Here is a 17,532-nt window from a genome sequence, read left to right as displayed (position 1 = left end):
GTTTCGGAATCCCTCAGCGAAGATGGAAGGAGACCAAGGGGAGGCAGAGGTCTGAGAGGGAACAGGGCGGACCGGCAGGACAGCCTGGCCGTGTTCAGTCAGGGACGTGGACGCGTCACTAAGCCAGGAACCATTCTGTTTAACATGCTTTAGAGAGCGGGAGGCGCAACAGCACATGCAGTTAGCTGCAACTGTGTGGACTTGACAGAGCAAGGGGGAAGGGGAAGAGAGAACAGGTAAAACCAAGGTCGCAGAGCCAGGGACTCTGGGGGAGCGATGAAGGACTCGGGCACTCACGGGTTAGAAACACAGTGTGCCCCAACCAGAAATCAATTTGTGGTCCGTGTCACTCTTGTATATGGCCATCAACGTCACAGTACTACAGCCTGAGTCCCTGGAGGCCTCCGGCCACCCGGGCACCTCGAAGCCAGCCCTTCCTTAGGCCCCGAGCCGCAGGCGAGCTCTGCTTCCAGTTGGCACGTCTCGGACCACGCCCTCCAAGAGGTCGGGCAGGCTCTCAGCCCTCGGGCCCGGTTGGGGGCGCGGCGGGAGCAGGAGGGCTGGGCTCCTCCAGCTGCACGTCATGCAGGTGCACCGTGGGGGTGGTGGGGTCTTTGCCCACTCCTTGGTTGGGGTCGGCCTGGTCGGGGTGGTGCCGGCGCACGTGCTTCACCACCTGGAACTTCTGCTTGGCCTTGTAGCTGCAGAGGCGGCAGAAGAAGGGGTGGCGGTCGGTGTGGGTGAGGGCGTGATGGCGCAGGCCGGCGGCCCAGCGGAAAGCACGGTGGCACACATTGCACACGTAGGGTTTGGCCTCGCTGTGCTTGCGGAGGTGGGTGCGCAGCAGGAAGCGTGTCTTGAAGGCCTTGCCGCACTGCTCACACATGAAGGCCCGCGCCTCCCGGTGCCGTGTCTCCTGGTGCACGCGCAGCGCGTCGGCCCGGTTGGTACAGTACTCACACTCGGGACACTGGTATGGCTTCAGTCCTACAGGATGGGGCGGGGCCAACGAACAAAATTACTGCCGAAGGTAGGGCGGAGCAACGTTTAGTGGGCCCAGGAATCACTGAGATCCTGGGACGTGACACAGGCAGCAAGCTGACTCAGGCCTGCATCTATGGAACGCTCCAGCCCCGTCTGACGTTTCTGTGCCCTCCTCCCAACACAGCCTCTTGTGTACAATGAGTGCCCCATGGACGCTGATAACTAACTGGACCCCTGAGTAGCCACCTGATAGCAATGAATACTCACTCAGATATCATAGGGTTTCCAAACGGGAAACTCCAACCCCCCCTTTGATCATGGGGTACTCATGGAATTTGGGAATCCATTTAAATAGAACTCCTTGTTCAACTCAAGAAGTAAAAGAAAATGCTTAAGAAGGAAGGGGTAGAGGCAAGAGGGTGGCCCTCACAGATGCAGAGTGCCCTGAAATGCATCCGGTTATTTCCTTGACACGAGGGCATCCTACGCATAATACAGGCACACCGTCATTAGCCGTTTTCTGAGCACCTAAAATTCATGGACTCCACACCCAAGAGAAAAAAAGAAGTTAACACAGGTGAACCTTCCATGTTCTCCTCATTACTCCAAATAGTTCCATCGTGTCTGACAGAACTAAGCAGACCTCTGTCAGTCACACGTTTAAGTTGGGGGGTTCTCACTGGGGGGTGGGTGGCCTAGAGCCACGGTCCGCAGGGAAGCTTTTACACACTACGCATGTCCAGGCCCTCAGGCTCACCTCTCTCCTGGTTCTCACGGGTCTTCAGTGCGTTGGGAAGCTATTCTGGCCAGTCAGCCTCCCCTCTACCCCTAATGTGTGCCCTGAATCTGAGCAAGGACATCCGCCACCTCAGGGAGGTTGGGTGTGCTGCCAGGGAGTGGGGGCTGGGGGGGCCCCCTTGGGCCCGTCGACAAGTGCACCACAGACTCACCTGTGTGCTTGGTCATGTGGTACTTGAGCTGGTTGACCCACTTGCACTTGTAGCCACAGTCAGGGCACAGATACTTCCGTTCTTCCTTGTGGATCCGCATGTGGTACTGGAAGAGGGGAGAGCAGAGTATGCCCAGAAAATGCGCACCCTTGGTCCTCAACGGAGGTGCTCCCGTCACCTAGCGGGCTGCCTGGTCTGGCCACTCTGATGCCACCCTAACCCACTGGGCCTACCTCTCGCTCTACCCTATCTCAGCTCTCCGCTTACTCCCTGTGCCTTTGGGTGCTTACCCCCTAACTCTCAGTCTATTAATCTATAAAATAAGAAAGAGCAAAGGTAACTAGATCTCCTGTTTTGCGAAGATTAAAATTACAGCGTCCAGCATGCAGTAAGTGCTCAATAAATGCTAGCCGTGATCATCTAGATCACCACTGAACTACTACATGCCTTTGTCACAGGCCAAGCACGCATCCTGGAATTTCACCTTCACAACCGCCCCAGGAAACCCCCCACCCCCTGCCCCGCTGTCACAGGGGAGGAATCTGAGGCTTGGTGGCATTAAGGGGCTTGCCGGAGGTCCCAGAACGAATTAATAACCGGGAGTCGGGATCAGAGAACCCAGGGAGTGCCCTCGGCGGCCCCCGGCCTTACCTTGAGGCGGGAGGGGTCAGCACAGGCATAGGGACAGAGGTGACAGCGGTAGGGCTTCTCCCCCGTGTGGATGCGGCTGTGCCAGGTGATCTTCTGCCGGTTCTTGGTGCTGTAGGCACAGTCGGTGCACTTGTAGAGCCGGGTGCCGCCGTGCCCTTTCACGTGGTGGTCCAGCACCAGCTGGTGGCGGCACGCGAAGTCACAAAAGGGGCAGCGCAGAGGGGGCTGGCCGCCGCCCCCTGCCCCTGCCGCCGCCGCCGCCTCCCCCTCGTGCCGCTCCAGGTAGTGCTTGACCAGGCCGGCGCGCTCCCGCGCGGCGAACTCACACAGCTGGCAGCGGTGGCTGAAGTGCCGCCGCCGCCGGTGCTCGTCCAGGGCCGGCCGGCTGGGGAAGGCCTCCCGGCAGGCCCCGCACTCCAGCCGCGGGTGCTGCTTCCGCGTGTGCCCCCGCAGGCTGGCCGGGCTGGGGCACAGCAGTCCGCAGCGCGCGCAGCGCAGGGGGCCGGCGGTGGCGGCGGCAGCGGCCTCGGCGGGGGAGCCTGGCGTGGCGGGCGGCGGCTCGGGGTGGCGGCGCAGGGCGTGCTGCTTGAGCGCCGTCTCCGAGCTGAACTGGGCCTCGCACTGGGGGCAGGCGAAGGAGGGGGTGCCCCGGTGGCAGCTGTTCACGTGGCGGGTGATGTCGTGGCGCAGGTAGCCGCTGTAGTCGCAGAGCGGGCAGAAGTGGGTGGGCGTCTTGTCATGGACCCTCAGCCGGTGCAGGCGGAGTTTCGAGTTGGTACCGAACGTCTGCGGGCAGGCGCTGCAGGGGATGCGGCCGACACCCGTGTGTCGGGACTGATGGGCCTCCAGCCGGTACCGTCGGGTGGTGGAGAAGTCACAGAAGGGGCACTGATGGGGCTTCACCCCCTCGTGCTTGAGGCGCCGGTGCTGCTGCAGGCAGCGGCTCTGTTTGCAGGTGAAGCCGCAGTCGGCGCACTGAAGTGGGGGCCGGGGCCGGCGGGCTGGCACAGCGGCGGCGGCAGCGGCGACGGCGGGGTGCCTCCGCTGCTGGTGGAGCCTCAGGGCGGCGGCGGCGGGGCTGCTGAAAGAGCAGAGGCCGCACTGCAGCTCTCCAGACTCTTCGAGGGGGCAGCCCCGGCTCTGGTGAGTCCTCAGGGCCCGCTCCTGCTGGCAGCTGAAGGGACAGGTGGGGCAGGAGAAGCGAGCCCCCTTCTGCTTTGGAGCCAGAGCTGGGTTCCCACTGGCGGGGCTGCACTCCGTGCCCACCCCGTTCGCGGAGGCCGAGTCCCCGTTGCTCAGAAGGGAGGCCCCTCGCTTTGCTGCCCCGCCGCGTCCCCCCCGGCAGCCTTCGGCCACGTGAGAGGTGATGGAGGAGAGCCGAGAGCACAGGAACGAGCAGGAGTTGCAGTGAAACTTGCCCTGCTCGAAGTGGAACTTCTCGGGGGTCTCTGCGGGTGAGGCGTTCCCCGCGGGAGGGGCTGTGGAGACGCAGAGCGTGCCAGGAGGCTCCTCTACTTCTTCGGGCTCCCTAGGAAGCGCAGGAGCAGCATCTTTGGGGAGCACCAGCTCTACTTCTAACGGTGCAGGTGGGGGCTTCCCACCTTCTGCATCCTCGGAGACCTGGGTGCCTGGGAGCAGGGGATGTGGAGGGAGGGGTGAACCCGGTCTGGGCAAAGCCTTGTTCTTTCTGAGCAGAACCGGGCACTTCTTCAGCAGGTGGGTGCTAAGGCCGCGCTGCTGCTTGAAGCTGGCCCCGCACTCGGGGCACAGCAGGGGCTCTCGGCGGCCCTGGCACCCCGTCCTGGAGTGCACACTCAGGGCCTTCTCCCGGCGGGTAATGAACGGGCAGTGTGGGCAGCGGAAGGCCCGCCCCTCTCCCTGGATCACCACCATCTGAACCCGCCCCTCCAGCACCAGAGCCTCGGCTTGCTCTTTGTCCTGCCTCCGGAGGGCCCTGAGTAAGGACTCTGACTCAGGGAACTGGGGGAGGGGGGCGCTCTCGGAGGCCAGAGCGGCCTTGAAGGTTCCCGCCCAGCTGTCAGGAGGCTCCTCTGAGGAAGGGGCATTTCGGGGGGCCTCAGGGACTGGCTTTTCCAGAACGGGCTTTTCTTCGGCACCCAAGCCAGAAGTTGCGGCACCTTCGAAGGTAGACAGCTCTGTCAAAGTTTCCTCTGGCCCTTCCAGTCTCAGGGGCCCTGAGGCATCCAGGGGCCTGAACGCCACAGGGGCGGGTTCAGCCATCTCCTCAAGGGGTGGCTCGGCCACAGGTTCCAGCTCTACCCCCAGGGCCTCTAGGTGTAGCGTGCAGCCAGCCTCATCGACCTCCGCCGGACTGGGGCTGCCAACCAGCTCGTCCCCCTGTGGAGCCTCACCGCCATCCCGTCTCCCCGCGCTCTCCTCCTCACTGGTCTCCGGCGGTGCCGCGTCCAAGGGGGGCTCCACCACGGGCCCAGGGTCACCGTCTGGCCCCACAGGCTGGGCGGGTGGCTGGCCCGGGGGCTCGGAGTCGGGTGGGGGGGTCGGGCACGGCCCGGGCCCCTCTGGCTCCTGGCCGCCATAGCGGAGCTGCCACACCTGGTCGCCGGGCACGTAGCCGTGGGCCTTGCGCTTGTGGAAGAAGAGGGTGGTGTTGCTGAAGGTGCAGTAGTCACAGAGGGCGCAGCGGAACTCCCGCAGGCGGGTGTGCTTGCAGTTCTCGTGGCTCAGCAGCGCCTGCTTGTGGCGGCTCTGGTAGCTGCAGTAGCGGCAGGGGTAGAGCGGGGCCGGCGCGCCCGGGTGGTGCTGGGAGGCCATGTGCTTCTGCAGCTCGTACTTCCGCTTGCAGGCGAAGGCACACACCTCACACATCAGGGACTTGCCCTGGTGGCGCAGCTTGTGGCTGCTCAGCTGATCGGCCCGGTGGCAACGATAGGAGCACTGGTTGCACTGGTATCTGGTGAGGAGGAAGGGGGGGGTGCGGCAAAGTCGCCGTGATAAATCTCCCATAACCAGCCCCTAAGGACTTCCTGTGGACGAGGCTCTATGCTCAGCGTCCTACTCGTGTCATCTAACTGATTCTTTGCCGCTACCCTCCGACATCGGCATCTACTTCCAAGTGAGGGGACTCAAGCACAGAGGTCAATAACCTGCTCAGGTTACAAAGGAAGTGAAGGGCTGACAGCCCAGCTTCAGGGCTTGTGTTCCGACCCCTACTCTACGTTACTCCCCACAGGGAAGACAGCATGAATCCGCCACCCACCGTGGACTCGGAAGGAGCTGCGGGGCTGTGGCCCCACGGGGCAGGTGTCTGTGCCTAGATCCTGTTCTCCCACAGAGGCGTGAAAGCTCAGGAGAAACCCCCTGGCCAGCCGTGCCCCAGCGTGGAGGGGAGCTTGCCTGCATGTGGAACGTGGCTGGGATTGGGGTTGCAAGTGCCGTCTCCCGACTTCCCCAGGCCCGGACTCTGTGAGAGCTCAAGGGCCACCTTCACGTCTACGCCTGGACTCTGGGTCTGTGCTCCCTTCCCTGAGCCCAGGGAGCTCTCCCTGTGCAGACTGGGCCACAGGCACAGAGGTCAGCTGCAGGCAATGGAGCGGACACGAGAGGGGCAGAGAGGGGCATTGGGAGGAGTCGCTCTGGGGCCAGGAGAGCAGGCTGAGCTCAAGAGGACGCTGGCTTAGCGTCAGCTTCCTGGGCTAGGGAGGGAGGTGCGCGCGCTCCTACCTGAGGTCCCCCGCGTGTTTCCGCATGTGCACACTGAGGTAGTGCTTCCACTTGGTGACATAGCCACACTCGGTGCACATGTAATCCTTGGTGTTGGAGTGGGTCAGCATGTGCTTGGACAGGTAGCTCACGTCTCGGCACGTGAAGTCGCAGAGCTCACACTTGTGAGGTTTCTCACCTTGGGTGCGAGTGGGGGTAGGGATGGAAGAGGCGGAAACACAGGTCAGACGCAGATGGAGTGAGCACACAGACCATCCCCCACCCCACCCCACTGTCCCCACGCCCGCAACCTTGCCCTGATGCCGAGCACGAGCGAAAGCTCTTCCCGGCCCTCTCTGCTCCGACACGGAGGAAGCCGGGGGGCAAGTGAAGACCATGCTTTCCACAACCAGCTGGCAAGTCTACCTGGATTTGCTGTGGAGCTTGTTGGCACTAACGGCCAAGTGCTCCACTTACCACAATTCCCTCCAGTTTTGCAGAAGAGGAGAAAAAATTAGGCCATACAACACAGTGGTTAAGAATTTGGACTCTGGAGTCCAACCCATTAATAAAGATATTAATAGCTAACAGGTACAGAATGTGCATTACAAAGTGCCCTTGAGCACTTTATAAAAATGCCCCCTCTTGGGGCATGTGGGTGGCTCAGTCGGTTGGTTAAGCCTCTGCCTCTGGCTCAGGTCATGATCCCAGGGTTCTGGGATCAAGTCCTGCATCGGGCTCCTTGCTCAGTGGGGGGGTCTGCTTCTCCCTCTCCCTCTGCCTGCCACTCCCCCTGCTTGTGCTCTCTTGCTGTCAAATAAATAAATAAAATCTTAAAAAAAAAAATGCCCCCTCTTGCTGACTCTTCCCAACAGCCCTATGAGGCAGGTGCTAGGACTGCCCCATTTTACAGAGAAAGAAGCTGAGGCACAGGGAAACCACAGAGCTAGGAAGTGGTGGTTCAGATCCCAGCTTACTACTACTATGTGGCCTTGGACAGGTCCATATAACCCCTCCCAGTCTGTTTCCTTGCCTCCAAAGAGGGGGCAACAAAAATACTGCTGATGGTTGGTGAGAAGATTAAATGAGACATCCCAAAGTCCTCCGTGGTGCCCAGCAAGAACACAAGGAAGAGCTATCCGTGGAGTTGGGCAAGAGCTCGCACTAAGGGGGCACACTCCTTCAGAACCCTTCCCTGTGATCCCTGCCTACCCATTTAGCCCGTTTCCCTGTGGTAAAGGCAAGCGAAATGGTGTTCTGGCTCCGGTTCTAATACTAGCTGTGTGATCCCGAAATGGGCCATTTAAATGTTCAGTTTCTCTCCTTTACCTGCCTTCCTTGCAAGACTGTTATTACACATTAAATGAGATAATATGAAAGAAGTCGGCAAACTATTAGAGCACTGTAGAGATGGGAGATTTTATGAAGGGCCTCAGGAAAATGAGGTCTGGTGACTAAAGCATGCACAGAAATGAACTCTTCAATGGGAACAATGGCTTTGCCCCAAGCTGCCTAAAAGCTGTCTTCCCAAACTAGAGTCTTTGATGAGATTTTTTTTTTTTTTAAAGATTTTGTTTATTTGACAGAGACAGCAAGAGAGGGAACACAAGCAGGGGGAGTGGAAGAGGGAGAAGCAGAATTCCAGCCGAGCAGGGAGCCCAATGCGGGGCTCCATCCCAGGACCCTGGGATCATGACCTGAGCTGAAGGCAGACGCTTAGCGACTGAGCCACCCAGGCGCCCCTTTGATGAGATTTTTAAAAAAAATGTCTTGTCAACCCACTGATGCTTGCCTAGAGATCACAAATGGGATGCTGCTGTAGCAGGAAGCTGAATTTGGTTGTCAGTCAAAGCATTGGTATAATGCTGGCAACCAATTAAGAGTCCGAGTCGCCTGCCAAGGCTCTCCCGGGTGTGGATGGCTCAGTCTCCCCCGTCTCTCATTGCATGTTCTGAAAACCTGAATCCCCAAGGAAGGTATCTGACCCCTCCAAACCTGCCTGAGGGTGGGCGGCACCGTAGTTAGAGCATGGGAGGAGACTGCCTGGATTCCAATCCTAGCTTAACCATTTTACTAGCCCAGGGACCCTCCACTTAAGGCTCCTTTGTAAACTACACATGGTAGATTTAGCTCTAGGAACACGGGGTCAAAGAAAACGACGGACGCAGAGCCCTTCGTGTGTCTTCGGCATCATGGTCGGGTTACTGTAGGGGCTATGGTAGGGGCGACTATAGGGGTTACTGTAGGGGCGGGAGGCAGCTCACCAGTGTGCAGCAGCATGTGGCGGATGAGCACCCTCTTGTGGGCAGTGGCGAAGTTGCACTCGGGGCACTGATGGATCTTCTCGTGGGCGTGCATCTTGCCCACGTGGTCCTGGTAGGCCACGGGGTTGAAGGTGGCGAAGGGGCAGAAGGTGCAGCGCAGCTCTTCGCTGCCCGGGTGGCCCTGCTTCTTGTGTTTGCGGAACAGGTGCTTATTGGAGCAGGCAAAGTCACAGTGCGGGCAGTGGAAGGCATAGTGGCTTTTGTGGTGCGCCTCCATGGCCTCGGCCGTGGCGAAGAGCAGGGGGCAAGAGTGGTGGCGGCACTCCACGGCCCGCGCGCCGTGGGTCTCCTTCAGGTGCTTGACAAAGGCCTTGCGGTCGGGGGCCGCGTAGCTGCAGCCCTCCTGAAAGCAGCGAAGGGGCAAGGGCCCCGCGGCGGCCGCTGCCGTGTGGCTCTTGAGGTGTTCCTTCAGGGCCTGGCTGAGGCGGAACTCCTCCCGGCACACAGGACAGGCATAGGTGTCCGAGTAGAGGTTGGAAATGTCCTCGTGCATGCTAGCCATGTGGCGGTTGAGTGCATTCCTCTCCACCGCACTGTAATGGCACAGAGGGCAGTGGTGGGCCTTCTGGCCCAGCTCCCGCAGCAGATGGGTCTTGAGCTTGCTCTTACTGGTGAAGAACTTCTGGCAGTTGGGGCACTGGAGGCTGGGGTCTGGGAAGTGGAGATGCAGGTGCTCCACCAGGTGCGTCCGCTTCTTGAAGCAGCGCTTGCATTCTGGGCACATGTGGGTCTTGAAGAGGGACTCGGTGCCAGAAGCCACATCCCCTGGGAGAGGGAAAGGTAGAGAGGGTTGACAGAGAGATTGTGTGAGGGCGGGGGCTGCCCAGATAACGGGAGAACCACCATTTGCCCAGATGCAACATTACGTGGCCTTTCCCTTTTCTCTGCAGGAAACCTAACAACAGCATCTCAAACAGCGTCGTCTCAAAAAAGAGATGAGAAATTCAAGTACTGGAAGAAGCAAAATCACAAGGGTTTCTCTGACCTTGTTGTGGGCCCATCTGAAGTGCTTTACCCAGCCACCTACTGTTCCTAAGCCTATGTCTAGAGGTGCTCACGAGAATAATCTGGATGAAGCATTCTTGTTCTTCCTGCCCTCATTCACGGGAGTAGGCAGCGGGACCAGCAGGGTTGGTTGGAAGGAAAAGAAACCCACAGGGTGTGTAGAAGGGAAGAGAAGAAGGTCAAGTACTCCAGCTTCTAAACACTGGTTCACTGAGTTCTAGATCGTAGAGAACTGGTCATAAATACAAATCAGATCTTTTCTATTCACTTGACAGTAAACGTGCTCCCTTGTGGGATGGATGGGTTTCAAATGTTCTAGTGAGCTGGAAAACCGGGAAGCAAGGGTTCAGAAATAAAATCTTCGTGGGCCCAATGCCAGACAAGACAGCCTGCTGACCAATAACCTCTCGCACTTTTATATGATGAATATCACCCTCTCCTTCCTTGCAAAAGAGCTTTCTGCCTGAAGAAAACCAGCCCAGGAGAGCAAACTCTTATTGACCCCTACTCTGTTTCTACAGTCTTTACCCATTTATCATTTCCCCACTAGGCAAATCAAAGTGTAAGGTTAAGAACAAAAGACTATAAACGAAAGCCCAGAGCCACGATCCATTCCTCCCCACCACCAAGAGGTTCAAGCCTAACCACGTCATTACTTTTTTTTTTTTTAAGATTTTATTTATTTATTTGACAGAGAGAGACACAGCGAGAGAGGGAACACAAGCAGGGGGAGTGGGAGAGGGAGAAGCAGGCTCCCCGCTGAGCAGGGAGCCAGATGCAGGGCTCGATCCCAGGACCCTGGGATCATGACCTGAGCCGAAGGCAGTCGCTTAACAACTGAGCCACCCAGGCGGCCCACATCATTACCTTCTAACTGCTGAGCCCCCTGGCCTTTCTCCAGGGCTTTCTGGGTGTCCTTCAGTGCCCCACTCTCCTCTTCTTCCTCCACGTCCTCCTCGTCCGCTGACTCCTGCCTGGGCAAGGGCGTATCTGCTCGTTCTGACGGCTCTCCCTCTCTAGGGGGCAGTTTGGGAGCTGGAGACACATAAAACTTGAGAATGTCTACAGGAGCCAACGACAGCAGTGACTGCTTGTACTGCTGCTCTTCCTGGCTGGCAGGACCACCCCATGCGCATTTAGTGGAAGAGAACCTTGCACTTGGATTCGAGGTCTATACATTTATTACCACTCAAGGCAGACAGAGGAAGACCAGGAGCTAAGCTATCATTAATGCTCCAACCTAAAGCAAATCAAACCTCAGATAACACCATCCTCAGACCCCTTGAAGGCAAGGGCTTTGAGATCACTGCAAGGGGGGAAGGCGGCTGGAAGGTACAGAATGGGTAGACTGCACTTTCCTCGCTCGGGTTCCCAGGGCTAATGGTCGGTGGCCCAGTGAGGTGAACATAGCCTGACCTCTAAACTGCTCTACTGGGAAGCCTAACTCAGCAATTCAGGGTCACACCCTGTCCCCTCCAATTCATCGCTTCTACCTCTCCAGAGGCAGTTGCTTCAATAAGGCAAAGACGTAGAACTATTTCCCAGGAAAGAGGGGTCTTCTCTTTGGGAACACAGCACCAACCAGTCTTAGCAAGCCTAGGTCTCTCAGCAGAATCCTGGCCTCTCCCGGCCTATTTCTTCCTCCTCCTCCTCTATTCATCCCATGCCTTCTTTTTGAGACCAAGAGGAGTAAGATTCAGTGAAGTGCCACCCCTCATTGAAGGCTTCTTTTTAAAATAACTCCAGCTTCTCTGGCCCCATCCCACTTGCTCTAAAAGGAAGTCGACAGGCATTCTACCAGTGGCTATAGCCGCTGACAACATTTTAGCTTTTGCCCTCAGAAAGTTCTGAAATGAATCAAAAAAGAATAGTCATCAACTAACTTCAAAGCCACAGTGTTGCCAAAGCCAAATTTCACTCATTGTCATGGACAAAGACTTCCTCTTTGTCTCATATATTCTGACTGGCGCAAGGTTTTGAGAGGCCTTCCCATGTCTATCAGTAATTCTGCCCTCCTGAACCACTGCTCCAGAGTCCCTTGCATTCATGCACACGTTCATGGTACCGGAACCAACTGCCTCTCCTACAGGACTGACCGTGGCCGCGTTCCAGGCAAGGGACTGCTGGACCCTGGCCTCATACCTGGCAGCAGCTCCTGGGATGGAGGACTCTGCTGGGCAGACAGTTCTCCCTGTGTCCTGGCCCCATGGTTCCGCTGATGCTGCCGGAAGAGCTTGACGTTGGAGCCCATGAAGCTGCAGTGGTTGCAGTGGAAAGGGTAATGGGCCTGCCGGTGCAGCTCCATGCCCTGCTGGCTCCCAAAGAGCAGGGGGCAGCCCCGGAAAGAACACGGCACAGGAACTGTGGTGTGGGCCAGCCTGAGGTGGTGCTGCAGACCCTTGCGATCTTCTGCCGAGAACGCACAGCCAGACTCCGGGCAGGGGAAGGTGTCAGGAGTGCCCCGGTGACTCTTGAAGTGGCTCTTCAGGGCCTGGGGTTGGCCAAACTCCTGTCTACACACAGGGCACGGCAGGGGGCTATCTGGTGGACCCTGGCCCTGCGGAGGGCCAGAGAGAGGGAGGTTGCTGGGGGTCAGCTCTACAGAGCATGGAGGGCCAGAGAGGTCCGGCAGAGGCTGTATAAGGGTCTCGGTGCACTGGTGCAGGGCCAGCAGAGCGGGCTCTGCGAAGCTCTGCTCACAGCGCTCACAGAAGTACACCTCCACCACCTTTACCAGGACACCTGCAGGCAGAGGACCGACAGAGGCACGGAATCAGACAGAACGAGACTCACAGGCATTAGCTTCTAGTAGAAAACGTAGGTGAATCTTTTAATGTTGGTGGAATGGAGATGGACCTTAAGTCTTATACCCGGAGTGTAAGCCCCATAGGTCAGGGACAGTCTATTTGCACACGTACCTGGGTTCCCAGTAGGAAGCACAATATTTGGCATAAAACGGGTATTTAATAAACATTTGCTAAATGAATACAATAAGCAGTAACCAAATACAGAAAGCATTAAGAAAAGGCAATACGTTTTGCCCACAGGAAAAATTAGGAGATTTCAAAAGACGAAAATGACAATCTGGGGATAATATCTGCAGTTTACATGACAAAGTGTTACTTTTTACATTCTGTAAAGAGATTTTTTTCAAAGGCACAGTAATTCCTAAAATGGAGAACATCTGTTTTCAAAAGACCCAAATCATGTTCATAGTAATCACGGTCATTTCTTAAGCAATGGGCAGGACCTTGATAAAGAAAGGCTTAGGAAACACGCACTTGGTCTTCTAGCTGCCCTACGAGAAGAGGGACCCAGAGTTCTGGGAGGTGAAGGCTGTTGCACTTGTTAAGACCCCAGCCCAGGTTTGTGCCATGTCTACTCTGGTGGTTCTTTTTTTCTTTATCATTTCTTTGTTTAAAGAAAAATTCAGTGCAACAATTCAAATGACATGGATGTACCTACAGAAAGAATAACCAACCCCACCCTTAACACACAATTTGGTCTATATTGTTTTAGACCTTTCTGAGTCATTTCTCTGCAATTTGCTTCCCCCCCTCAACTTGCTATAGATCAGATACTTTCTTCTATGCGTACCTTCAGATCTAATAGTTTTTTGTCCAGTTCATAGTACTTCCAAGCATGAACAGGTCAAAATGAGGTCTTGCCTTTACTGATGGACATTTGGGTTATTTGCAACCCTTGTAAATAAAGCGGCTGTAGACATCCTTACCCCTGTATTCTTGTGCATGCGTGTGAGCACTTTCTAGAGGACAGAGCCCTAGGAAATGGAATTACTGGGTCAGAGTATGCATATTTTCAAATCTGTTATGTAGATAAATTGACCTTCAAAAGATTATGCTAAATTTATACTCTCTGTAAGCTATAAGACAGTATCTGTTTTCCCACCAACACTAGATATTATAAAAAATGCTTAATTTTTGCCAAAGTTGAGAAACAACAGTGGCATATCATAATTATTATTATTTTTTTTAAGTTTTTTTTTAGTAATCTCTACATCCAACATGGGGCTTGAACTCACAACCCTGACATCAAGAGTCACATGCTCGGGTGCCTGGGTGGCTTAGTCAGTTAAGTGTCTGCCTTCAGCTCGGGTTATGATCCCAGGGTCCTGGGATTGAGTCCCATATTGGGCTCCTCACTCAGCAGGGAGTCTACTTCTCCCTCTGCCTCTGCCCCTCCTCCCTGCTTGTGTGCTCTCTCTTGCAAAAATAAATAAATAAAATCTTAAAAAAAAAAAAGTCACATGCTCTTCCAACTGAGCCAGCCAAGCACCCCTCGTAATTATTTTTAACTAGAATTTATTTGTGTGTTAGTGAGATTAAGCATTCTTAGGGTTATTAACTATTTTTATTCTTCTTTAGTAAATTGCGTGTAGGTTTCTTTTTCCCTTTCAAAAAAAAAACCCCCCAAAACAAAACACCCTTTCTTTTTCTTATTATGGAGCTCTTTGAATTTCAAAGAGATTAACTCGGGGTGCCTGGGTGGCTCAGTCGGTTGAGCTTCAGCTCAGGTCATGATCTGGAGGTCTTTGGATGGAGCCCTGCATCAGGCTCCCTGCTCAGTAGAGAGCCTGCTTCTCCCTCTCTGCCCCACCCTCCTGCTCTGTTCTTGCTCTCTCTCTCTAAAATAAATAAATAATCTTCACAAAAAATTAAAGAGAATAACTCTTCCTTATGTATTGCAAATGTTGTCTATGGCCATACCACCCTGAACGCGCCCAATCTCGTCTGTATTGCAAATGTTTTTCCCATGTTTGTTCTTTCTTTATTTGCTTTACCACACAGAAGCTTAGAAACACTCTATGATCAAATTAGCTAATCTTTCCCAGGATTTGTTGTCACTATACTACACTGCCAAGGCAAGTTGTGACAACTGTAGCCGGAGGATGGCAGTTAACAAACGGGGAAGTTATCTAAAAATAAGAAGTTGTAGATATGGGAAGAATAAAGGGGAGAATCTTTTTTCTAGCACAAATATAAATGCTCAACTCCCACTCTTGACAACATGCCTTGGATGAGTTACGGATGTTACACATAAGAAACTAGGGCAAGGAAATACCGGATTACCTCCGGGAAGCCCTGCCAAGCCCAGGGTGGTGGAGACGCTGGGCCTTTTGCCTAATCCCTGGCTGCAGTTCCCAAGTGGGAGGGTCGATATGCTATAGGAGTAAGGATTGGGTGGAGGTGTCAAAAAGGTCTTCCCTTCTGGATTCCTGCCTAGCAGACATGAAGTCCTTGCACGGAGAGACTCTGCCAAGAGCTTGGTACCAGGTTGTGAACCACCTTGCCAGCCTTCAATCAACATTCACCAACTGCAAACCAAATGACAACATCTCTAAGAATAAAAATAAGATGCTACCTTGTGTTCTCATCATTATTTATACAGAAGGGTCAAAAATAGCACAGAGAAACCCTCAGGGCTGATTGTCCCAGTGGCCTGCTAGTGATTGGGTTGGTACCTGGGGTCTCTCCAGGAGCACCTGGGGACAGGTTTCCAGCTACTGCTTCCACAATGATCTCCATGTTCCCTGTGTCCTCTTCAGTTGCCGTGGCCTCTACCAGTAGACAGCCTGGGTCAGCAGGCAAAGGTGTGGGGTTCCCAGCAGGACAGGGGCTCTGGACGGGCTCCAGGATCCCACGGTTAGAGAGAGATGGGGGGATCAGCAATAGCTCAGGGCACAGTCCATCCATCTCCCCAGTGTTGCTGGTTGGCTGTGAGTCCAACACGGGGTCTGTCATCACCACTGACTGGTGTTCTGTGGTCTCCTTATGTGCTGAAAAGCCAATGGAAGAGAACCCAAACAAAACAGAGTTAGAAATCTCACTTTCTTCCCTGTTGGTGTGGGGGCACGGCCCAGTGTCTGCCCACTTAGGCATTTCCTTGCATGGCAACACGCCATACCTAGCTAACCTAGAAGTCTTTTTACAACAATGTTCAGAACAAAAAGTATATAGATGCTAATAGGGATCAGCATTAGGAGAGAGCCAACAAGTTTTGGCCAATATATTAAAGACTGAAGGTTATGTTTCTTGGAGCTAAGTGACCTTGGTGAAATCGTTAAGCAATCTGGGCCTCAGTTTTCTTATCTGCACCAAAACTGGGGCCAAGGGATCTCAGAGGTCCCTTCCCCTCCTAACATACTATGATTTCACTGTTCCTTAGTATGGGTCTAAGGCCCTTCCTTCAGGATCTGACCCTGCTGACCTCTCCAGACTCATCTTCCACTTCTCCCCTTAATAGACCTCTGACCCAGCCATATCAATGAGCTGCCACACCCCAGGCTCACCACATCCTCTTTTGCTCCCATACCTTCACACATGCCCCCCCCCCCACCTGATGGGCCTTTTCCCCTTCTCCATCTCTCTTATCTGGCTAATCAACTCCCATCCTTTAAGAATCTGCACGAAGGTCACTTTGGTTATGGCTTCTTGACACTGTTCATAGAAGTTACTCTCTCTGGGGTCCCACTGGCACCTTGTACCTAGCTCTGCCAGAAACTCTGTCACACCACACCGTTGTTACCTATCAGTCTCCCTCCCTAGACTTGGAGCTTTCTGAGTGGAATTGACTGACAATATCACTTCACTGAACACAAACCACAACAATCTTCGCAAGTCAGACGGATGAGATTCTAGTGAAGAATTGCTGACACGGAGATGCATCAGAGGAAAGCTAGATTTCTACAAAGATAACAAACCCGTGGTTCCTTAGGTATAAAGTAACCCACCCAGAGAAATATCAAACTCATTGACTATGGCCTCATATTGAAAACACTAGAACACAATCAAGAAATGAATGGCAACTAAACTGCATATCCTGTTTACAGGGCTAAAATTAGCTGAAGCTGAATAATTAGTAATGTATAAGAATGACAGTAATAGCTTCATGAAATTGAGTCATGCCCGTTGAGTGAGGGCTTAGTGCTAGGAAATCAGGTTGCAAGGGAAAACCCTGCAACTCAAAACCTCGGCTCAGGGGAAGGTAGCTGGGAAGTGCACTTCCACGGTCAGAGGGTTCTCTGGAAACCACAGCCTTCACTTACTGAATATTATCACCGCTCTGTGGGGAGCCGAGGACTAGGTCCTTCTAGATGGAGAACCTGAACCGTCAGCCGCTGGAAGGCGGGTGAGGTGGGAAACAGGTAGTCACAAGAGGAGAAATGAGCATATCTTTGGGGCAGAGGCATTGAGGAAGAGAAAGGACAAACTAAGGTGGAGAGAGGGCCTGCGGAAAGAATGAGACCCGAGGCACCCGGTATTTCACCTGCCTTTGGGCTCTGACTCACCGCGCAGCCTCAGACAGACACAGTCACCTCGCTTCCCAGGGCCTCAGCTTTCCTATCTGTAAAGTGGAGGTGATGACAGCGTCCACATCGATGGGCGGGAGCGAGAATCACAAAAGCCAGCAAATGGGAAAGGCGTTTTTGTAACCTGCAAAGCTTGGGATGGCGCATCGTCATGATTACGGTCCTGAGGAGAGGCAGCGGGTAACCGGGCGGGGTCCAGGGCAGTGACGCGGCTGGGGCACCGGGACTGCTGCTGTGATGCGCCGGGGCCCCGATCGTCGGCGTGCTCCCTTCAGCACCTCCTCCCGAGGGGTCCCGCTGCCCAGGCCCACCCTCATCCTGGGGCTCGAGAAACTTTTGCCTGCGGCCCGCTCCACACGCACCCACTACTACTTCCCGCCCGGCAGCTGCTCACTCACCTCCCGGCCCAGGGCGGGCGGGAGCCGAGTCTCTATGGTCCGCCACGGGCTGGAGCGGCCTCCCGGGACTCCCTTTGTGCGACCGCCTCCGGCCCAGCCACCTCTAGGACTTCGGGGCCGGTGGAGGCCGCTCTCTCTTCCCCTCGTCGGCTGACGGGATACTCTATGGTTTTCTCTCGCGTTTCCCCTCGCCCCTTCCCCCAACCGAG

The 17,532-nt window shown here is 55.0% G+C and overlaps 1 protein-coding gene across 3 annotated transcripts; it reads right to left on the bottom strand.

Annotated features, from left to right (window-relative positions):
- Positions 1-119: 119 nt before the first annotated feature.
- ZNF142 (zinc finger protein 142) lies at positions 120-17,530 on the bottom strand. Of its 3 annotated transcripts, none has more exons than XM_025891493.2 (9): positions 17,050-17,530; positions 15,078-15,392; positions 11,738-12,337; positions 10,463-10,630; positions 8,531-9,355; positions 6,288-6,465; positions 2,586-5,517; positions 1,935-2,040; positions 120-987 (listed from the first exon to the last, which is right to left on the bottom strand). In XM_025891493.2, exons 2-9 carry the CDS (start codon positions 15,355-15,357, stop codon positions 518-520), a joined length of 5,559 nt encoding a protein of 1,852 aa, XP_025747278.1. In that variant the 5' UTR covers positions 15,358-15,392; positions 17,050-17,530; the 3' UTR covers positions 120-517. The 3 variants fall into 3 exon arrangements, with proteins under 3 accessions (XP_025747278.1, XP_025747284.1, XP_073734696.1); XM_025891499.2 differs by having other exon boundaries at positions 17,324-17,530; XM_073878595.1 differs by having other exon boundaries at positions 16,905-17,529.
- Between the last annotated feature and the right edge of the window lie 2 nt (positions 17,531-17,532).

Source organism: Callorhinus ursinus, unplaced genomic scaffold (assembly GCF_003265705.2).
Source record: "Callorhinus ursinus isolate GAN/ISIS: 27379988/994484 unplaced genomic scaffold, GSC_fseal_2.0 scaffold2, whole genome shotgun sequence".
In the NCBI taxonomy this organism is placed as follows: Eukaryota; Metazoa; Chordata; class Mammalia; order Carnivora; family Otariidae; genus Callorhinus; species Callorhinus ursinus.
The sequence above is the reverse complement of the archived record's forward strand: the minus strand, read 5'-3'. Positions and strand labels throughout refer to the sequence as shown.